The sequence below is a fragment of the Centroberyx affinis genome, unplaced genomic scaffold, assembly GCF_046629955.1.
Source record: "Centroberyx affinis isolate AG114_WGS23_722 - 3 ecotype Tasmania unplaced genomic scaffold, CSIRO-AGI_Caff_v1 ptg002360l_1, whole genome shotgun sequence".
NCBI classification, from domain to species: Eukaryota; Metazoa; Chordata; class Actinopteri; order Beryciformes; family Berycidae; genus Centroberyx; species Centroberyx affinis.
The window spans coordinates 358,047-381,505 of record NW_027280620.1 but is presented as its reverse complement, the minus strand read 5'-3'; the positions used below and the strand labels follow the sequence as shown (position 1 = coordinate 381,505).

The 23,459-nt window shown below is 42.3% G+C and overlaps 1 protein-coding gene across 1 annotated transcript; it reads right to left on the bottom strand.

Moving 5' to 3' along the window:
• Positions 1-417: 417 nt before the first annotated feature.
• On the bottom strand, positions 418-22,382 carry cramp1 (cramped chromatin regulator homolog 1). The gene is made up of 20 exons (XM_071533349.1): positions 22,249-22,382; positions 21,494-21,867; positions 18,739-18,941; positions 18,371-18,524; positions 16,648-16,731; positions 16,382-16,430; positions 15,852-15,937; positions 14,941-15,064; positions 14,129-14,210; positions 12,555-13,517; positions 9,710-9,887; positions 9,246-9,418; positions 8,614-8,688; positions 8,093-8,174; positions 7,017-7,127; positions 6,460-6,617; positions 5,663-5,849; positions 5,218-5,385; positions 3,588-3,733; positions 418-3,010 (listed from the first exon to the last, which is right to left on the bottom strand). The coding sequence occupies exons 1-20, from the start codon at positions 22,296-22,298 to the stop codon at positions 2,897-2,899; spliced, it is 3,561 nt and encodes a 1,186-aa protein (XP_071389450.1). The 5' UTR covers positions 22,299-22,382; the 3' UTR covers positions 418-2,896.
• Positions 22,383-23,459: the final 1,077 nt, after the last annotated feature.

Sequence of the window (23,459 nt, the reverse complement as noted above, 5' to 3'; positions counted from 1 at the left end):
AGATTTCCTATTTTCCATCTGTGACTTTTCAAACAGTTTTTTTCTTTTAATCAGTTCTCCCTTTCAGTTCCCGTTGTCAATCATTTCCACTTTACTCCCAGTGGATGTCCAACATCACAGTTCCTTTGTTTTTTGCCGTGAGAAGCAGTATTGAATATTGATTAATCCCAATAATATGGAGATAATGTGTTTAAAAGATGACATTTTGTGGTATTCCTGTTAAGCTGTGTGTTAAATTAACAGTGGCAATAAGTAATCTTTAAATTTCAGTGTGAACCGGCCATACCAAATAAACACATCCTACATACAACCGTACATACTGAGGCAACCAGGCATTAGTTTTCATAACTATCTTTATACACAGAATAAAAACACCTTTTACAAACTGAAAACTTTACACAACAGGTTTTTGCTTTTTAGATGTCATCTTAATATTAAGTTAAACAGAAACACCTTTCTGTAAATGTTAACAATAAATAGTCCAAATAACAATTTACATTATGTTACAAAAGCGCAGTGAATACTGGAATCGTCATTGTACAAATAAATCCTTCAACAGAAAAAAAATATATGCATGCCCGATTCAAAGACAAAACCTGCTATATGTTTCTTAATTAAAAACCATCTTCATAGCTTCTTATCTAGTTTGAGAAGAACAAGCCTTTTTGAGATGTTATCGTTCCCAAATGAATATTTATCACAAAAGATTTTACATTATACAGTCATTTAGGTGAGTAGTCACATTAACTCTTTCAGAGCCCCATGGTGCTGAAGGAGACGGATGTTTTAAATGTAAAATCCTGCTTATGGAATCATGGAATCATGGAACATGATGCTGAGCCAAGATGTTTACAATACTGCAACTTACACATTGTTAATGCTGGTTAATTGAAATTCAAAGAAGATCTGCGTCCTTTGAGCCTTAACTTTACATCTTGTGTGCATTCACTGTGAACAATAGTGCACTGCAAGGGTGCAATTACATGGGAAAAGTAACAGTTAAAATGGACGCCCCACTTTAACAGAAAGTACTTGAAATGAAAACATCCAGTTACCTTTAACCTTATCACATAAAGAGTGAACTAAGGTTAAAGAGATGGTTTAGTATTTTTAGAAGCCAACCATACTGACATTGGCCATAGTGTATAGTACTAGTCAATGGGGAATTAAACCACCGGGCACAACCAATCAGAGGGTTTGACTAGAGATCAAAGACTGGCTAAAACGCTTAAAAAACCCCACAACCCTCCCTTTAAATAAGTGGAGTGTTCACCCATGGCTTTAGTGTTAGATTCACTTACATGCTTCCCACTGCTTCTTCCATCCTCTGATGGAAGATCTCCCCTGACTGTGGAGCTTGAACTGAGTGTAACACTAGAAACGTAAAAGAGATAAATCAGAGACATTTTTAATTTTAGTCTGCCACTTAAAATGAACGGCCACTTGGTCACATTGTGGGTAAGGAAGTCTACATGTATTCTTCAGTTATCCTGAAAACTGCTTGGTTGGATTCTTTGTTTAAACAAATGAGGACTGCTAGATACAAGCTAGTGAGCTCAGTTACAGCTGGCAGTAATAATGACTGGTTTAAATGAAGAATGTTAGTTATTTTTTCAGTTAGTTGAAGAGTCCCTCCCCTCCTCCCCCCACACTGTGACAAGTGGTAGGTCATTAAAAATCAGACTAAAATTTAAAATGTTAAGACCTGTCTTTAGCGTGTAATAGTAAAAAAAAAAAAGACAGTAGAAAGAGAACCCTCTGAGTATTTGCAACAAGAAGGTTGAAGTACATGTTATTGGTTCTACTCCTGTTAACTTTAAAGTAACCGAGTTGGATAGTAGAAGTGATGAAAAGTAAAAAGGGATAGGGGACAACCGACAACTCCTGGAACTGGAGGTGGCGATGGACACTATGAACTTTGCTCCAATATGAAGGCAGCTCATAATGCAAGGTAATGATGACCGGGCAGTATAGCAGAAGGCAATCACAGATCAGGGGGAATATACTACCGTGTGTGACAAATAAGACTGTAGTAGACCCCAGAAATGGCTGTAATGTGACTGGACTGCATGGGATGACCCGATACCCAGGACAGGCTTTCCTCTTTCCATATTTGGGCTGCTTTTCATTCCACATCATGGTTGGCTCCCCTTGATGTTCAAGTGCAGCCAGCACTATTATGGACTGATCCCGACGGAGCGGGAGCACGTGTGATGAAGCAAGGGAACGACTTGGACTTTTGCTTCCACCTGCCCTGCTAGCTTGTGTTCTACTTTTGCAACCAAGGTCACAGGTTAACTGGAACTAAGAGAAACAACTACAAGAAATATCTCTTCACATTCAACCTCTTCACTGCCATTCCTCTAAAAAAAAAAAAACCTACCGCCAGCTGTTTACCACCAGTTGGGGTCTAAACTGCACATTTTGGCGCATTTACACACTTTGAGGGTAGATCCAACAGAGAGTAGAAGACAAACGGACAAAGACAGAGCAAGAAGAGACACAGAACAGTGAAAATATTTTGTTCAGATATGGCATAGTTTTTTTCCTGTACATGAGGTTGTGTTTTGTAAACGCAGTTGTTTTCTAAAGTGTTTCTTTTTAAAGGGTATTTCACCGAAAAGAACAGTTCAGTGAAACCAACACGTTTCTCACTTGCTTTGAACGATGCGACTCTAGACGAAGGTCAAGGTTCACCGTTATTATTGCACTTTTACAAACAGGTTGGGGATGGCTTTGGGGGCGACTGGTCTTTCTCCACAGCCTTGCTCCTTCCAAAGTAGGAGAGACGGCTCGGTGGCGGTCCAGACAGCGAGGAGAAACCGACCCTTGGCGTCACTCGACCACTGATCCGCTCCAGATGGCTGAGGATGGGAGGGGCCAGTTCCTGTCCTCCTCAGGGCGGAGGGATGGAGGGCTCGGTCACGGCCAGCTCCTGCGCCAGGTCATTGAAGCGAGCGATGTAGTCCACGCTGCTCTCGCTCATCATACATGCGAGCTGAGTGTCCATCTGCAGGCACAGTCAAAGAGCTGTCAATGTACAACAGCGCTGACAACAAGGAACATGGGCTCAACAGCAGCGCAGCGCTATATAACTGTATTTATACAGGGCTTTAAAGAACAAAGCCAGTGTGTGCCACAGTGCTTCACAAAATGGGGGAGATTACAAAACATATGAGAAGATTGGAGAAGGCAAAAGTTTCCTAAGTTCTTAATCAGATGGTGACAGAGCAATGAACTTGGAGTCCTTGTCAAGGAGGACATGAGGGTGTTTTCTTGTAAAAGCAAGAGAACTGGACAAAAGAGCAATTTTGCAAGATTGTCACAAAAGTGTAAATTTTTCAAATAGTATAATTTACTGATGCAGCCTACTTGCTGCATTACTTGGTAAAGCACATAATTAAAAAATAGGTCTATGAGCGAAACATCACAATAAATTGCAATTTGCAAGTAGATGGTGTGCGGGAGCTTCATATACCTATGTTACTCTTTTTTCCTCCCAGCACCCATGACTGAAATTGTCAGGTGTGCAATTTAATTTGCCTGTTGACATTTGCATGTCATTTTAGGAAAAAGGGCTCACTTACTTCTGCCACATCCGGAAGGCCGCGAGACTGAAAGGAATCATGGGAGTTGCAGTCCAGGAGGCTGGGACCAAGGAGGGCAGTACCACTGGAGGGGCCGGAGGGGGTGAGGGTGGCCCGCCTGCTCTTATCAGGAGAGACCAGGCTGGCTGGAAGGAAGAGAGAGAGAGAGAGTGAGAGTTAGTCTATGAATAGAAGGGATAACAAACAGAAACAAAGCCTTCTTCATAAGACATCGCTGCAAGTGGAAATCTCAGGCTGTCAGTGTGCTTTTTAAGGCACTATGACTTCTCTGGAAAGCTTTTACTCAATTTGAACTTTGCTACTTCTAGTGCACCTATGCCTTTATTAATGCGTAATGTATATTGTGAGATGGGTCATTCAAAGCAACATTTATATTCTGCATTGGATCCCATTCAGTTTGACTCTCAAAAGGAATGCATCGTCTTTTTGGCAAATACCTAAACTTTGATCAACTTACCACTGTCCAACAAGAGCATTGGTAGAAGTGTCAGCTTTGTGTGTTCAGTATTTAGCGCACACAACCAATCATCTTGTTGTATAACAATAAGCTGATTTAAGAATGACAGTCTGCCTCATCAATCCCAACCTGTAAATCATCATTCCAAAATATATATATATATATTTTTTTTTTAATTTATTGTTATAACAAGCTTCCTTGTTTCTCTCAGGCAGCAACTTTTATCTTATCTGGCACCAAACTTCTGGATAACAAGCATCTAAGCAGGGCTGCAACAGACATTCAATTAAATTTGAAAAATTCAGCCCCCACTCCCCCTCGGTTGAAGAACAGTAGTCTAGACCGCACAGCGCAATGAATGTGCATTCATCATTATTCTACCACATGAGCGCGTCAATGCGTCATCCATTTCTCTGCTTCTTCTGTTGCTCTCTTTTCAACATCAGCACCATCTGAACACCTGCTCCCCTCTGCTGGAAACATCGCCCCAAGAAAGACAGATAGTCCAAGTCCAGATAATGTAAACACGCTGACATTTCATTCTAAAGCAAAGGAGTAGTGCAGTGGGATTACTAAATAGATTAAATTCATTCAAGATATATGTCGATTTGATTTTTACATTTTTTTTTTTTTACATTTTGAAAAGCTTAAAACTTTATTGGGCTATTATATTTAGTTGACATTACACTGTATGGAACTTTTGTGCATTGGTCAACAAGGTGACATTTTGATTTTTATAATGTTTGTCACACGGCAATGTTGGAAAATGGTGTGTTCTTGATTATAAATCATTGGAATTCTTGATGTTAAATTCAATAGATTATTCGAGAATGAAAATAATTGATGGTTGCACACAGCACAAGCAGTATGAAATGTGCTGGAATCGTTATTTGTGACTAACAATTTATTTCATATTATTCATCGGTCAACATGTTTATATGCACCATCACTGCCAATTTTGGTGAGTTAAAGAGACCTTGCCCTATTGAGAAAAGATTCAGGATAATGTCCAGGTGCAATGGAATGGAAAATAAAATGAGCCAAAAAAGGAAGAACAGCAGTTTTGGGACTCAAAGAAGCAAATGAGGCTTAGGTGTGTGTATGTGTGTGTGTGTGTGTGTGTGTGTGTTTGAGAGAGAGAAAAAGACTTACAGAGGAGGCATCCCAGTGTGGAGTCGGAGGAGTCGCTGGGGTACCACTGGGGGTCGTGGCTGGGCGAGGGGATCCAGCCCCGGGACGGGCTGACAGGGGGAGAGGAGGCCAACAGCTTGGAGCTGTCGCTGTTGCTCAGCTTGGCTGGGGACAGAGCGGCCTCCTCGCCTAAAACACAACAGGCAAACTGGCTTATTGAACCTTGTATGTGTGTTCCAATGGCCGACTGCTCAGAGGTTTATTTGGCTGCTCAGTCATTGGCTCCATACATTAAGTCTGAATGCTAGAACAAATGTTTATTGTTATAAACATGACAAGACAAGACAAGACAAGACCAGGAGATTCCTGTGGAAACTGAATGTGCATATAAACATAGCCTGATAAACAACAAACCCACTTTATAGAAACAGATACCAGCATATCGGATACAAGCCCATACACGTACCATAGTGGGCAGAGTTGATGGCGAGCTCGATGATGGAGTCACTGATGTGTGTTTGGGGTTCTCCGGGGGCCAGAGCCTCTTCGGGGGGTCCAGGAAGAGAGATGTCCAGGAGTGAGGCTACACTGGGTGGGGAGAGGAGCGAGTCCCCGCCCCCGCTCACTCCAGGAGAAGGTGGGGGCAGGCCATTCTGTAGGGAGTTGAAAGGTTAATAGTGGTGTTTTTATTTTTATTTTATCATCTACAGAGGGTGAACCAAATAACAGAACTACCACATATAAAAGAACTTCAACTTTGAAGTAATTATATCACAAGTACAACGGCAGCTACACAGGTGAATCATATTAAGTTGAATGCCAATTAGCAGTATATGCCAGCTTTAAAAGAGGTCTGACAATCACCACTTTTACATACAAGTTTTCCAAGCAACACAAATGTCGTGAAAATCATGACAGTAAATGCCAAACACAGTGGTCACATGTCAAACCTCACTCACAGGGTTAGATTTTTGTGGTAATAGGTTATATTTTGTATGGGGACAAAAAAAATATTTTCCACATAAAACTTTCCAAAAAAGTCCAAAAAACCTCCCACAGGCATTTAAAGGCAGAATAAGAAAGGTTATGGAAGGATGAGGACACTGCATTACAGTTTGGAGAAATTACATTTTAAAATCTGAACGGGTCGTCGGCCTTTGTAGTGTTAAGGCCTTTGCTTAGAAATTGTTGTGATTTTGAAATAATGTTGTGTAGCTTGTGTAGTAGTTTGTGGTGTGTTTTTTGTTTGTGCGTGTTGCTGACCTCTGGGGCATTGTGCTGGAGGAGCTGAGCGTCTGGTTCGGCGTCTACGATGGGCGCGGAGCCGAGCAGCGTGCTGTTATCAACGCTGGGAGGCTCCAGCTCCCGACAGGGGCTGCCAGGGATGATGCCTGCAGACTTGGCTGCCAGGTCAATGGCACCTGAAATAGGATAAACAGTTCTGAAATACAAGGAACTATTTGCTGTGATTTTTTTGTGGGAAACTAACGCATCCATAAATACCTGATATGTAATAACATTATTATTGAGACAAAACAAATACGTTGCCTTGTTTGACAAGTTGAACAGAGAAAAAAAAAACTATGTGTACTATCATCCATTTACAGGGACTGGCGAAAAAAACATTACAAGATAAGTGAAGTGCTATACAACTTTAAAAAAAGACAAATGGAGCATGATGAATTGATGAGAACCGTAGATGAAAATAGCACAAGATGAATGTTTTCATTATTGATTGTGAGGTTTTGGTCATGCGATGTCCAGAATTGGATACAGCAATGTTATAACACAAAAATAGACCAATACAAGCCAAGACATACTGGAGAGCTGGCTGGCCGACGCAGAGCCAGAGGCTGCAGGGGAAGCTTTGGAGAGCAGGGGGCGGGAGGAAGGGGCCAGTCGGGTCTGGATTGGCCGGAAGGAGCCAGTTCCTGAAGGAAGAAACAGGAAGTGAAAGAGAGCTCAGTGGAGTTCTGCATGAGCTGTGATTGTGTAAAGCAGCTGCAGGCCTTACCACCCAACTAGATACATTTTAGCTTTTAGGCATTTAGCTACTTGCAATGAGTGCAATAGCTGAATGAGTACAACATCTTAGATTGCCAACATTACAAGCAACCAGCAGTATGTGATGCAAGAGTCAAAGCCACAGCGTCTTGACAATATATAACAAGCATTCCCGTGTCCCTCAAATGATCACGTATGATAGAGATCAGCAGACTACTAGATTAGAGCTGCAACGATTAATCGATTAATCGATTAATCAATTAGTTGTCAACTATTAAATTAATCGCCAACTATTTTGATAATCGATTAATCGGTTTCAGTAATTTTTTAAGAAAAATAAGTCAAAACTCTCTGATTCCAGCTTCTTAAATGTGAATATTCTCTGGTTTCTTTACTCCTCTATGACAGTAAACTGAATATCTTTGGGTTGTGGACAAAACAAGACATTTGAGGACGTCATCTTGGGCTTTGGGAAACACTGATCGACATTTTTCACCATTTTCTGACATTTTATAGACCAAACAACTAATCGATTAATCGAGAAAATAATCGACAGATTAATCGACAATGAAAATAATCATTAGTTGCAGCCCTATACTAGATCATATATAGGCCTTCTTTTAAGAGGGCTGCACACAGCTGCATGCCAATACACATTAATCATTTTCTTTAACTTCACATTCCCAGGTCAGTAACTTCTATAAAATAAAGGGCAGCCCCTAAAGATTGTTAGTAGCATGCACTAGCCTGGCAAAGATATTTAGGCTGCCATCTCCATTAGACTCTTCAAACTTTGGCTACTGATAACAATTTTACACTGTCCCGTACAGAAAAATACAAACCACGGGCTACGGGGCTAAACGAGCTATCCTCTGCTGACAACATATTGTACCTGTAGCGGAGGAGTTGGAGAGGATGGAGAAGGAGCACACATGCTGAGGAGTGTCACCAGTAGTGCGGGGGAGCAGCGTTCGCTGAGGACAAGACAGGATCCAATCAACTAACCGCACCAGTAGTTACACTTTAGTTCCATCATGAGCCAACATCATGAAGAGATGCACCATAAAGACAGACGAGGGCACACCCATTCAACTCATTCCCAATTCCCCAAAGGTTCCTACACCTTAGTTTTAAGACACTGCAGACTGATTAGTTACTTGTTTTACACCTTTGACTATGAGCGAATACTATTTTATGTACAGACTCTCTTGGGAGCATGCAACTTGCAGTGTGGTGAACTGCCACCCAAAAGTTTCAAAATTTTCTCACATTTTTTGCATTTTTCCAAACAGACCACAAATTAAAAAAAAATCAGTTTTCATACTTCCCCACAAGTCTGTAACTGGCTTTTACCAATTTCCCAAACATAAACAAAGTAATGCTACAAAACAACCAAACTCTTCCTCTTCTTACCTGAACCACAAGTGGCTTCCGTAGCTGTCTGTTCCGGGGTTTTCTCTGTTTAGAAAGGAAAAGATCTGACTGCATCTACAAGGAAAATAAATGAATGAATAAATAAATGTATTTCATCCTCACCATTTTGGACAACATAACAAATACCAGCAGTCTGCTGCCTAAATATGCTAATCCTTTTATTGAGTGTTGTGAATTCAGACAATACATATAACTTATGAGAAATAATAAAGGAAGACATACTACAATACATTTCTCCTCTATGCAGTGATCATCAGTTTTGAATTTTCCTTTTTTTCTTCAAAGTTTCTAAGGAAAATATGGAACTATCCCTAAAGTGATTAATTTAACTGGTAGACTACATACCAATACTGATATGTAGTGCTTCTTTTCACTGCCTCTTTGTTAAGCACTTTGTAACTTATTATATGAATTATGTTATTATTATTATTATTATTATTATAATATATGTATTATTATTTTTAATAATTATTTCTATAGAAGTACAATATGGCCTTTTGGTGCACCGATATGTCCGTCGGGCCAATATATGTGTGTGTGTGTGTGTGTGTGTGTGTGTGTGTGTGTGTGTGTGTGTGTGTGTGTGTGTGTGTGTGTGCAGAAGCTCTTACACTGATAGAGTCTAGCTGCTGTCTGAAGGCCAGCTCAGCTTCTTTGTTGGGGGAGAACATTCTGGAGTGGCGTGAGCTGTTGGGTGGCAGCGTGGTGGGGACTGCGAAGACACCGCCTTCCGAGTCGCTGCCCGCCGTCGAGCCCAGCAGAGAGCGTGGCAAGTTACGCCCACCTGGAGAGGAGAGGAGAGGAGGGGAGAGGAGGGGAACAAGCAGGAGTGAAGGGGTAAAGAGGTGGTTCATCAAGAAACAAAGCCGATATATTTTATACATCAGTTCACACATATCACAAAACTATAACCAGTCTTAAACAACTTTATGATTTCACACAAATTCAAACCCAAACCCAAAGTATCTAATGAACTAAAGACTGCAGCGACAATCTTCATGGGGAATCAACTTTACCCAAGGTAGATGCCCCTCTAATGGCAGGTTTAGAGTGTGTCAGAGAGACCAAAAGTTACCTGAGGCCCCAGCGTTTGGCAGGAATAGCTTGGCCCCTCGGACAGAGGCCTGCGGCCGGCCACAGATGGGGCTGCGGACCCCCACAATGGGACCCTTCCCTGGAGGGGTGAGGGCCTGGCTTTGCTCCTCCTGGGGGGTCTTGAGCGGTGATGTGGCTGTCGAGCACAGCTCCGGAGCCTGGAGGAGGAAGAGAGGACAAAATAATGACACACTGCTCTACCTTTACATGTCTGTATAATACTATCACTGGAGTTTAAGGTGGCATCGACATCACAGTCCATTGCCGATACCGTTCCTGAGTACGGAATTTTAAATATCAGCTGACAGAATACCAATCTGATTCTTTACTTGTGTTTAACCTTTATTTATCCAGGGAGGATTTGCTGTGCATGAGGTGGCACTCGACAGTGAGCTTGTTTTTAAGCCAGTGGTCTCAAACCATGTGCCATGGAGGGCCGAGAGCATGCAGGTTTTCATTTCAACAAGTCTCACTTTTAATTTACAGGTTGTTTGACTAATATAATATCTACTGCAGTAGCGTGTCATTATGTCGAACATGGACATAGAGTGTAGGATCTGAAATGTATTGGAACTAAGTAAAAAAAAAAGCACTTTAATAGAGAGAATGCTTCTGGATACACCTTAGTGGGATGAAGCAATGAAGCCAAATGATTTTTTAATTTGAAAACAAATAGACGTTAAAGGGGTATTAGATAATGTATGACCTCTATCAGTGAGGAGTAGGGATTGCAACATCGCTAGAACTTAACTACATCTACACAAGTCTCTTATACCCCCCCCCACACACACACACACACACACACACACACACACACACACACACACACACACACTTCTCCTCTCACCCCTCAGAGAAATAACAGAAGTGCCCAGTGAAGAGGTAATACGTCATGATGCAAAACAGTGTAATAATAATAGTGGTGTCATTTGCTTCACTGGCTTCCTTTTTTATCCTCCACTGTTGAGCAGCTGAAAATGCGTGGAGAAAGGAATGAGTAGGGAGTAGGTGGAGGGAGGAGACTGGGAGTGGCTTGAAATTCCAATGGTTGGGAAGTGAGTTTTGAAAGCCAGAAATGTAACCCTTGAGTCATTGGTATTGGTATTGATCAACAACCCTATGAACCATCTGCAGATACATTACAGTCAGTTTTGCTATGGGCAGTAAAAAACTTACTTATTTCCCCTTTAATGTATTGGTGTACTGAAGTGGTGTGAACTCACTTCATCTGGTTATGATAAGTGATGATTTGATTGAATCATTTCACTAGAGTGATAGGAGAATGAGACAGAACGAGTGAAGGGAGAGGAGGCATGGGGAGAAGCGGGGTGTATGTGATTTGACCTGACTAAACCTATGATAAACTAAACAAATGAGCCAAACGTGATATTTAGTCACAGTTGCTTGACTCTGGGAGCATCACAGTAGCTATTATACAATTATGAAACAGATTTGTACTCTTTTAATTAGGTTTTATACTCTATACAGACTAAGTGTAATGCTTATATGAGTTTGTAGTCCATTGTTCTGGCTGTACTGTGTGATTGTGACCACTTTTTCTAATCGCCACTGTTAATATCAATTTTTGTCACTCAACATGTAAACGTGAGCGACATGAAGTGTGATTTCATGTCACTCATGGATAATGACATGGTTGAAATATGTGGAACAGCTGATCACATTGTTGAGTACAAGATCTATGACTGCAACTTCCTGTCTTCTGTCTATACGGGAGGATTAGTGTTGTTAAGCTTTTTAGATGCTTATGTAACATGTGTATAGATTGTGTGCAGAGTCACTGCAGACTTGCAATCAGGACTCCCTTAGTTTGAAATCTTTCGGGTTACTTTTAGGAGATAAGTGGAAAAATGGCCTGCTGCTACCAATGATTATTTTGTTATCAGTTCCATTATCACATTTTTTTTTATCTTAATAATTCAATAAGTTCTGTCCTGTCTGGGAGCATCACCACCTGGATGGGGAGCAGCACCAAACAGGACTTAGGAATCAGAACCACCCTCCCTAACCTCCAGGACATTTACAACAGGCGATGCAGATCAAAGGCCAGGAAGATTGTTAGGGAGCCCAGTCACCCCAATAACAGACTGTTCTCTCTGCTGCCATCAGGGAGGCGCTACCGCTGCCTGAGGGCCAACACAGAGAGGATGAGGAGGAGCTTCTTCCCTCAGGCCATCCGACTCTGTACCCCCCCCCACAATTCTGTGTATAGCACATGTATATAGTCTACATTTTTTACTTCTATTTTATTTATTAAATTATGTCTCAACTTTAATTGCTCTTTTAAATTTTGTTTTACACACTATCTGAGCCGGAACAGGTACCTAAAGCATTTCACTGCACATTGCACTGTGTATGATTGTGTATGTGACAAATAAAATTTGAATTTGAGTTACTACATTACAGTTATGGCAAGCTAGCTAACTATCACACTTGCCTCCTCTCTGTGTCATATGCCTATGTGCCTATAATTGTACAATCAGATTTTTTTTTTCCATTTTGGCTCTGTGCAGCAGTTGTTGCTGTGGTAAGCCATTTCAGCTTTGCACAGTGAACAAAGCAGTGAAGCACCATATTATGGAGTTCTACAGTATTCCCATACTTGGGAATACATGCACTCATGGTTCAGGCTTGCCACAGCCGTGTTGTAAACAAAATGATGCACTGATTATGAATATGCAAAATCAACAAATTTACATAATGCAACAATGTTGTTGACAAATCTTTGCAGCCCTACCTAAAGTACTTAAGACCTTAGCCCAAATGGCCTTGTACAATGAATGCCTTAATAAACAATTTGTCCCTACCAGAGGTTTAGGGTTGACCTCGGTGGCCACCAGCTTGAGCAGGCAGCGCAGAACGCGGTGTGTGCTGGAGGGCGTCAGAGGATGGAGGTGTGCCGGGGCTTGTCCGTTTTCCTGGGAGGAGGGTGGCACTGCAGTGGGCAGCCACTCATACTCCAGCTGCAGCTTGCTGGGCTTCCCCAGCATCAGGTAGAGCTCAGCCAACGTGACATTCTCTGCGGCGCGGGCACTCCAGCCCTCCTCCCTGATCTGCTCCACAGTCCGGTCTTTGGCTGCCGGGGCGGTGCCGCCCTGCTGTGCTCCCTCCTCTGAGCCAATCACTGGAGGCTTGCCTGGAGGAGTCCTGTTGACCTCTGGGGAAGAGGTGCCGGTGTTCTGCTCCTCTCTACACTGCTCTGATGAGCTCTCTGCACCACTACACGACTTCTCCTTGCTTTTGGTCCCCACTAGCCCTCCACCGGACTCCACACCAGTACACGTCTTGCTCCCTTCCAGCGGTCCAATCCCACTCCCTTCCTCTCTGGGAGCCACAGTCTGCTGAGTGGAAGGGGGCACAGACAAAGACGGAGGTCTCTTCTCCTCTACTTTTGCAGAACTGTCCAGTGGAGGGTCAGGGATAGGGGGCTCAGCTCGACGACTGTCGCCCGACACAGTCACTGATGCACTAGTAGCAGCAGCAGTGCTGCCACGTCCAGATTTGGCACCACCCCGAAGGGGCGGAGCTGTGTGGATCCCTAGGATCTGGGCGGCAGGCAGCTCCTTGGAGCCAGGCCGGTTCTTGCCGCTCTCTAGCCAGTGCACAGTGCAGGAGGCCTTGGAGTGGACCACACGTGCCACACCAGGCAGCGTGGTCAAGGTGCTGCACTCAGCCGGGTAAAGGAACAGCTCCTCCTTCTGGGCTTTGCTGGGAGAGGCTGTGCTGGACTGGCTGCCCTCCAGAGCCTCTCTCTCCAGAAGACTCTTCAGCTGGACGCCTCGGTGTCAAGGACACGCACAACACTACAGTGGTTTTGACATAAGGACATCAGCATTCCCCCCAAACATTTACAGCAGAAGTGCAGCACCACTGCTGAATTCCCAAGTGCCTCCACTAACATCAGAAAAATAGACACTTCATTCCCCCAATAAAACCTCACATTCAGATGACCTCCAAAAAACAAGACGTGGAAGGAAGTTGGGGTCTGTCAGACTCGGCTCAGGAAACACATCAACAATGATTTGATAGGTTAGGCCTACCAAATCCAAATTGTGGCAATTTTCATCAAGGCAGAGAGTTGCAATGTTGGAGAAAAAGCAGAAAGATGTATTCTAGACTGGAAAAAACATTAATACATCTTTGCTTAAGGTGTCTCTGGTTAGATTACCGAATGGATCACTGAGCCGCTGATCACTATAGCAGTGATCACTACAGATCACTAAAGAGGCTGGCTGTATACAAATTTATATTTATAAAATGATATATTATATATATATGAAAAACTTTAGTATAAATCATTTTATCCTATAATTTACCTCATAAGAATATTGTTTGCACAGCATGTAACAATTTGCTGACCACATGAGGTGTTTAAGGATACAATCCGCTGGTCATGGAAGGCCCACTTCTGTTTCAGATACTCGATGAGACTGGAGACTTTCCTGTGGAGCTCCACCACCATCCTGGGTTGGAAGAGAAAACCAAAACATTTGGTTTAGCAACAGGTGATAGACAAGTTGATGCACAAGAAGCTGCTATGGTAAGATCATGCAGGATGGCGTTGGGATGAGTAATTCAGCCCTTAAGCCCTATCACGTTTCTCACATATACTTCTAGGATTCACACTGAATGAATGACTGACTAGAAATACTAAATAAAATAAAATAGGAATCATGGTAGCAACTCAAAGGGGCCTACCATGGGTATTCCTATCATTAGAGCAGAATAGGAGCTAATTTCATAAACTGGTCTGGGCATAGAAAATACAGCAAAGTAAAGACATTTACATTACAGTTACATTGTCATTCATATTTTTCAACAGAGAAAACCAAACGGTTAATTTCATTTAACAGTTATTAAACAAAAAGTGTTTGCTACATCACAAAATAAATTTGATAATGCATGATGAATTCTTGGATATATGACAAAGTTGATTTTAAGGCTGTCTATAATTTCATTTGCCAATAGTGTAGAACAGCCAAAATATAGCAAGTCCATCATATTCAAATCTTGAAATAAACAAAATATAAAGCCGTTTGGGAAGGACAAATTTAGGCAAGCTGACCATTCAGTGAAATCTGTCATTTATTCGGGGGCTTTAAATTCTCATTTTACTCAGTGGCTTTTGTGCCCTTCAGGTGGAGCTTGATGCCCTAAAAAAAAAAAAAAAAAAAAAAAAACACCAGGCCTGACCTGAGGCGGGGGTTGTGGGCCAGACTCTGGACGCGGGCCCAGGAGTGGTTACTGCGCGGCTGGAGCTCCACTGCCACCTTCAACGGGAGCCGCACCGGCTTCTGGTCCTCCTCGTCACTCACTCCTGCAGGGAGAGGAAGACAGAACGAGACGGACTGAGACACACGACACAGCTCTGTCCGGAGAAAAGGTGTTTTTGTTGTGACAGTGCTCAGTGAGGAGAGGACTGAGCAGAGAGAAATGCCACTACAACAGCATTTAATGTTTATTTAATGTGTTTTTTGGGGATCAGACCCATTCTGGACAGCACACTGACGTGTTTCGACCTAGCAAGAAGCCTTCATCAGAACACTGACTCTCTTTTTTTAAACTATTGGAGCGCCGCTTCTGCTCTTGTTTTTGAGGGTAATGTAAGTTTACTGTTGACTAGCTTGTGGCAGAGCACCCAGCCAAAGTTTTTTGGAGAAGCATGTTTGTTTTTCCCTTCTGAGGTTGGAAGGGAATAAACCAGAAAGAGGCACTTTGTCAGGATTTCCTTTTTTGTATAGCATCGATGTAGCAATGAAAAGAAAGGCGGACTACATGAGGAGGACGGCAGATGCAGAGGCAGTGGCGGGATCCTGCTTTCCTGTTCTTTTATGAAACCAAATGTTTCCTCCAACTTTATTGAGTGCGCGTTATTGAACAGAGGGATAGATGACAGCCGGTCAGAGCAGTCATCTCCACTACCTCCTCCTCATCACTCTGTTCCAACAGTGTTACCATGGAAACGCAACCCTTCCAGCCCACATGCTGCCATTGTTACCGCCAAAACCCCGCCCACACAAACCCTGCTCCTCGCCATCGAGACGGTTAGTGTGTTCAATGCTGATGTTTGTTTACTTTGCGTGCGTGTGCGTGCGCATGCTCACCATCTGGGTCACAGAGTTTCTTTAGTGCGCGGCACATGGGCGCTTTGATTCGCAGGTTCCTGCCTTTGGAGCGCACAGTGGTGGCCCTGGGCAAACAGATTGGGGAACAACAGAGAACCATTCAGTGTTTAGAGGATGATTTCTCAGGACCACGTCACACCTTTCAGTGGAGTACAATGGAGCCTCACTGTCACTCAGCACGTTTACATGCAGAAAGTATTCATATCCTGATTAAGAACATAATTCAGAATGAGCTCTATTTATGTATATCACAAATGCAGATCTCAAATATCCCTGTATACATGAATAAACAGTATAGACAGAATATTAGTATGGAAACTGAACATGTATATGCATAGACTGCACTACATTGTAGATATGGTGTTTATGTACGCCAACTCTGAAACGGCATACATGACTATACTATACTTGACTAAATAATATGTGCATGTAAGCATAAACATGCTTTTTTTTTTACATCCAAAATGTCAAACAATGAGTAAATCTCTGTATTGTGTCTGCCAACTTACCCTTGCTGGATGAGTTCGTTGAGCTTCGTCACATTCTTATCATCCATTACTGTCAGGAGAGAGAAAACACAAGCCAGAGAGCCATTTACAACACCATCCCTCAGGAGCTGAACCTACACACCAGGAGCAATTGTCCCCCATGACTGGGAGCATAGCGTGCAGCGTTTAATCACTTCCCTTGTGTCCCCAACTAGCTGCACCAAAACACTCACACACAAACAACTTTAAAAGGGATGCACTCAAACGCATGCACAGCTTTCACTTACGTCCTCCAACTTTTTTGCGGAGCTCGGCGTAGCAGATGAGCCCGTACAGTTCTTGGGAGGATTTCTTCAGCGCTCGGGAGTACGCTGAGTGGGAAAGGTGGAACACGTTATAACACTGCTGTAACCTAGCAAGGCAGGAAGCATGGGTATGCAATGTAAAGATAACCGCAGCAGCAGAAGGCCATTAGAAGGGAAAGGGGCTCATGCTTATCTAGTGAGATTCTTTAACAGATGTTTTGGGACAGACTCACCCTACCATACAAATTGCTGTATAAACATCAGTGCAGGAGTGGTTGAAAAAGAGGCCCTGGAACATTTACGACTAGATAGGACTTGATATTCAAACTGCACGTTCTCTTGATTCAGCCAATTAATTTTTTGACAGATTGACTGTTTCAAGAAGCACCATTAGAACAGGTCCACAAGGCAAAGTCTGCCTCCCTACTGTACCATACCATGTGAGTAAGTCAAACTATAGCCCCTTTCACACATTGAACCCGTAAAATTGCCGTGTCAACTTTTCTGGCAGCACTTGTGATTTCCTCTGTTCATACTATTAGCTGCTATCTGTAAAACGTCTATGTAGAATGTGTTCACACACGACATGACTGTCCTGTATAGGTGAGGCGAAACTGTTTTAACATGGGGGCTATTCGGTACTTGACCGCCATGAAAACCAGAATATAAAATATAAATATAAAATCACCAAGATCGGATGCAGACGAGTTTGTAGCATTTGTAGCATGAGGCCACGAAAATAGCCTGAAAACTGACATTTAACGTTTGTGAACAGATTCAACAACATATCTTGCTTTTAAGACAATAAAGCAGTAATTGGTCCATCTTCATTTTGTATTTCTATTGTTGGTTTACACTAAAATTTGCATTTAAAAATACAAATACAAAATGCTATTTGGCAAAATTATGTTCTGAAATGCCTTGGCTTTATTCAAATGAATGGGAAGTAAAAGTCTGAACGCTACAAACTCGTCCAGCTGCATCCGATCTTGGTGAGTAGTTTATATTCTTGTTTTCATGGCGCTCAAGTGCCAAATAACCCCCATGTTAAAACTAGGTGGAATATTGCTTTAAGATACATGATGGAAGACATCACTTGTTATTGTTTTATAAAAATGGCAGATGAGGAGCTCCAGTGACCAGATGCCAAGTCTCTCCTGCTATTATTAATGAATAACACATTTTCTCGACAAGTGATAGTGTCGTCTTTTCTCTAAGTCTGTCCAATTTCCCCACATTTTTGCAAACAAAAAAATCACTTGCCGTGAGCAAGTCATAGAATAAAACGCATCACCCCAGAGTCTCTTGCGATTGGTTCGTTGGCTCTACATGAAAGCGCATTATGTAAAACTGTCGTAACCCTTTGTGTGCTTGACCCAGGAATCTTGCGGCTTTTGTTCACACTGGTGTCGCAAAGGATTCCCAGGAATTTCACTAGGTTTTGAGAAGGGATACTGCCAGATCAACTTTTCCAGAATATTGACTCTGGCTCCCGTTTACACATAACCCAGACACAGAAAATTACCAGAAATGTTCTGGGTCAAGCTGCATGTGTGAAAGGACCTTATGTCTTTAGGTGTGCAGTGTAATTCTCAAAGTGTGCTTTACAGTTGAACCCGGTACCTTTACCATTTGATGCCTTCCATAAAACCTTTATAAAAAATATGGTGCTGTGCTAGGGAGACAGAGGTAAGGGAGGGCTCACCGTTGGCAAAGTCAATGTGTTTGGAGATCTTGTGCCAGGTGCGGTAGTAGAAATGGCGGACTTGCTCCTTGTTCTTCACCATGTTGGCTGGCTTGCCTCTCTTCTTGTATTTCATCGCAATGTTGTTCTGGATAGCCTCAAAATCCTTACCATGCTGGGGACAGGAGAGGTAGAGGTGAGATAAAGACATCAAAAGAGAGAGCTGAAGAGTTACATTTTGACTTGGTATTAATTTATCCTGTGATAAACATAAATACCATTATAGAAAGCTAGGATGCGTGCCACATAAGCTAGTGCCCATACTGTATATAATCATAAGGCAAGTGCAGTTCTTAGGTAATGACGACCCATTAAGTTCCACCTTCTACCTCATAGAGTCCCTCAAAGAAGCTGTTTTTGTCCTCAGCGCTCCAGGACTCCCACTGGCGCCGGGCCCTCTTCTGGTTACCAGCTTGCTCCTCCTTGTCAGCCGGGCCTTGGCCCCTGGACGCCTTGGACACTCCCCCGGTGGAGCCAGTCACAGAGCCCGACTGACCTGCTGCCCCATGGGAGGAAGAGCCATTCTCTGCCCCTGTGATACACGAGGACAGGGAACCCACAAATCCATCAGCCATGAAAAACACAACTTAGATATCACAGTAAAATTTAGGTACCGAGCCAAAAGGTCTCTGCTAGTCTGCCCCAGTTGTTTTGTATGACATGAAGTACAGCTAAAGGAAACACAACTGTAGCTCTGCAGTATCAGTTTTGAGAGATGCTAAAATACATGCACACAACGCTGCCCACTACCATTACAGCACACAACCTGCAGAGCTTCCCCTTCTGTGGTTCAGCTCTGGCGAGGAGGCAGGAAAAGAAATCAGTCCCTATGGCCAGGTCTACAGTACACAGGTCCAAAACCAACTTGTGGTGGGCTTGAATGGCCAAGTTTACCCCAGCACAGAGCACAATGCCAGGAGGTTTTAACACAAACAGTGAGGCTGTTGCAACATTGGCCTTTATTAGGACAACTGTAGATTTTCAACCAAAATGGGTGTTCATTTAAAACACAAATGCAAATCTGTGGAACAAATGTATGGCTCATAGGTTCTGGCCTAGATGCGTTTGCTTCCAAACAGATGTGCACCAATATAGCATCATATGAAAATAAGTAGGGCTGAACTCCCTTGGTCAACTGGTCGATGCTTGGTCAACCTAAATATATTTTGTGAAACAATCACAGTCTCTTTCTCTCTTCCAACAACAACAAAATGAATCCCACCAGTCATGCCTGTTGGAGCAGAGAAGTCCATCAACCCGAATGTTTACGTCTGTTTCATCCAAGTCAAATTTATTTAACATTAATTCAATTTATAAAGCCCATTTAACTATCAAGTTTGACATAAAGTGCTTTGCAGAGCAGCATAAAAACACATCAAAACAAGTCTGTAGTAATTTCTCACAAGATTTGTGAGGAATTAGGAAATCCTTGAAAAAAGGAGGTGTGTAGTTGTTGACTGGGTTGAGGGACTTCACTGACAGGATCTCAAATTAGGACAAGCCAAAGCCAGTTTTACAAATGTTGCTCAAGTTTCAGTGATATATCACTGCTATGCCCCCCACCCTCCTTAGGCTCTAGTGGGAGATGTGGCAGGGAAACCCAGGAGGTGATGCCTTATTTAACGGATACATCAGTTTAAGCCAGGTTTCAGTTAATGCTAGCGAAGTTTATTTATGATCAGTAATCAATTCATTAATGGGACAGACCTTAAATGTGTTTAAAAGACCTATTTGCACATAGGATCTGCTCTCTGCACATATTAGTAATCTTGTCAGCCAACTGATCAAAAGTTGACAAGATTACTATGTGAGTCCCCTTGATTTGAAAGGAGGTGAAGATTGGGAGCTCATCTCTAGTTTTAGTTCTTTGGTCGGAAGCTTAACGTCACCATGTCACTTCATCCATAATAGACCCGGCAAGCTAAAGGCTATTTGCTCGCATTGCAAGTCATCACACCAACAAAGCATTAGCCAGTTTACTTCCAACTCCTGAAGAAACAGTTGTGGTTTTTTATATATATATATATATATATATCTGTTGTATCTATCCATGACATGGTTACTTGTAGAGAATGGTCAATGTGCAATATGGCTGTTAAATTAGAATTTCACTTGTCAGCATAGAGAAAACTGGTTTTTACTGTGTTATGTTAGCTCAGTTGGTTACACTTAACAAATTCAACTAGCAACAGAATCGGGTGACATGACGGAGGTTTGCATTTTGTCTCCACAATGCTGCCAATACTGCAAATATCTTAGCTTCTAAATAAAGACCTAAAATCCCATTTTGTGCGAAATGTAGACTGCTGTCTAAAATGGCTAAAACACACCTCTACAGTGGCTTCTCACCTCATGAGGCAGATTGCACACTGAGCAAGACATCAGTGTAGTTTGTTGTGACACAAATATGGATAAATTGTGTACAAGTTCACGAATGGCAAAAAACAAATCAACCCTTTAAAACGTTCATTCATCAATTGGTTGGATCAGTGGGCCAGTGGAATTCTTGCCAATAAGGTCATCTTTTGGGGTTTTCTGTCCCCCACAGCAATTGTTAGAAGTGCAAGAACCTTTCTAGAAAACTGCCTCTTGTATTTGCTGTCCTGTACTCATTTACCATGATATAATAATATATTAATAATAATAAAAAGTTGGAGTCATTGTTTAGTTGTCCATCTTACATTTTCCTAACAAGCAGTGTAATGACAGTCATAACAGTCAGTGTGTTTTCAATGTCATAATGGCAAGTTTCCAAGAAAATAGTCATTGAAAATAGTCAGATGATATCCTAATAGAAATTTGAGTCCTGGCTTATGATTCTCCTATTTTTTACTGAACTGTCAGGATGGTGTTGCAACTTGGAGTGAAGCAGCCAGAATCTACTCTGAACACAACCCAGAGGAATACAGCTCCTCACACCAGTCAGTGGCCCAGAGGGAATATACAATACACCACATTGCCAAAACACTACGCAGATGAGTAGCAATTTACCCGTCACCGATATACAAACTAGAAAATTTGTGCAACCGGGACAGTTAAAATTGAGAGCGGACCCCCACACTCTTCCCAGAGCTGGTCACCTACCTTTCGATTTTGCCCCGCCATGTCCATTGATGGTTGAGCCGATTGAATCCTTCCGGATCCGTTTGCTCGGAGGTCGAACGCTTGATCGGAGAAAATGATGCTGGTCGTGACATGGAGGGGCGGGTTCTGCAGAGGAGTGGGGCTGCTGGGTCGAGCCGGGTCCGGCCCGGTTCGGCAGGGAGGTGGGGAGGACTGGTGCTGGACCGGGGCTGAGACCCGTGGTTGATGGATTAAGAATTTCCACTCCGTCTCCCTTTGTACTGCGCTCCTCGCTCCCCTGCTCTCCGCTCTCCTCCTCGTCACAACCTTCAGGCTTTCTGGACGAATTCTTCCTCCCATCGACACCGATCCCTTCCCGGGAGCCCAGTGTCATTCTGACAAAACACATTCAAAGAAAATATGTCACATTTGGAGGAAAGCGGTGTGCGAAATTAACTTCTAAAGACGACGTTCTCTCTCTCTCAACATGGCCGCCGCTGTTTGTTTCAAATCCCCTCTCCAGTCCCAACAAAACAACACCAAATATATATATCTAACGTTTTTAGATGATTTACATTCAATAATCAGAACAGTTTGGCAACTGACCGCGGTGTTTAACCAGTTGTCTTTCAGCTCGATTGACGAATATTTGGGGTTGAATTTCAACTAAATTCAAATGCGAGCGCCTTTCAGTTTAGCGCCCTGCAGAAACGACAACGAAAACCTTCAGTGCATTCGACCTCTAAATAAAGTGTTTCTTTTGGAGACAATTTTACCCATTCTCGTGCTCTTCGGTAGCAGGCGACGTCTTCTTTCTCTTCACCATGGATCCGACCGGTTGGGTTTGCAATAACTGACCAAATTGAGCATAATAAAAGCACGACCGATCTCGCCGCTTTCTGCCCTCTCCTTGCTCTTGCCTCGACTGAGCTGAACTCTGCGCAGTTCAACTGTTTTCTATCAGCAACAACATTACTCTATGAATTCAATGCTTCTTTGCAACAAGACCCTTATAATAACACCAATAATGATAAACACGAGAGATTTTATTTTATGTAAAACAGAAGAATTATCAGAACATTGCAGATTAGCTCATTTGAATTGATAGCATTGATAAAGTTTTAATCCATCCATTAACCTGTGTGCAGCTGGACTTTGCTTGTCACTACGTCACCGTCGCCTGTAGAAATTATATCTCCAAAACAAGTTATTTGATATGAACCCTGTGATTGTGAGACTGTGTAACATCAATCTTATTTTCTAAAATCACTATCACCTCATATCCTCACAGAAAAAGAAATTAGTGATACGGTAAGAGCAGTGGAGGAAACCGGCTTTATGTCCTTATGCTCGTTTACGCGTCAAGAAATGATGATGTATTGCATTTAGAAGACAATGTTATATAGTGTACATAACATGTATAATACACATGTATAATACTCTGTTTGCTCGATCACTCTCCAGTGATTTAATGATTTACGGGTGATATCTGGGAAAGAGAGCGAGGAAGAATGAGAGCAAGAGAACTAAATAAAGATTAAATTGACATGAGAAGCTTAAGTCTGAAACTGACGAGGAATACCATTATCCTTCTATATTCTGACACAGCAAAAACACCCTGTTATGTGTCAAGAAATTATAACTAAACGCTGATTCTCAGATAAATACTACCAGCCATAGACTAAATTGATCTGGTTGTAAGAGCCCGAAACTACTATTGTTTCAAGTTACCTGCGCTCTTTGAACTCATACAACTTAAAATAAACGTAGTGTTAACAGCGATACTTGACTATATTTTAATTTACATTCAACGTCAACATAACGTTAAAGTGTAACTTAAAGTTAATAAAAAATCATACAGTAAAGTATATAGATCCATAATAATCACTCCCTTATTTCAGAGTTACATTACATTTCCCCTTCCAAAATAATAATCCGAGCATTGATTCCACTGGCCTAACCAGGAGTCTTTTCAATATCACTTTAA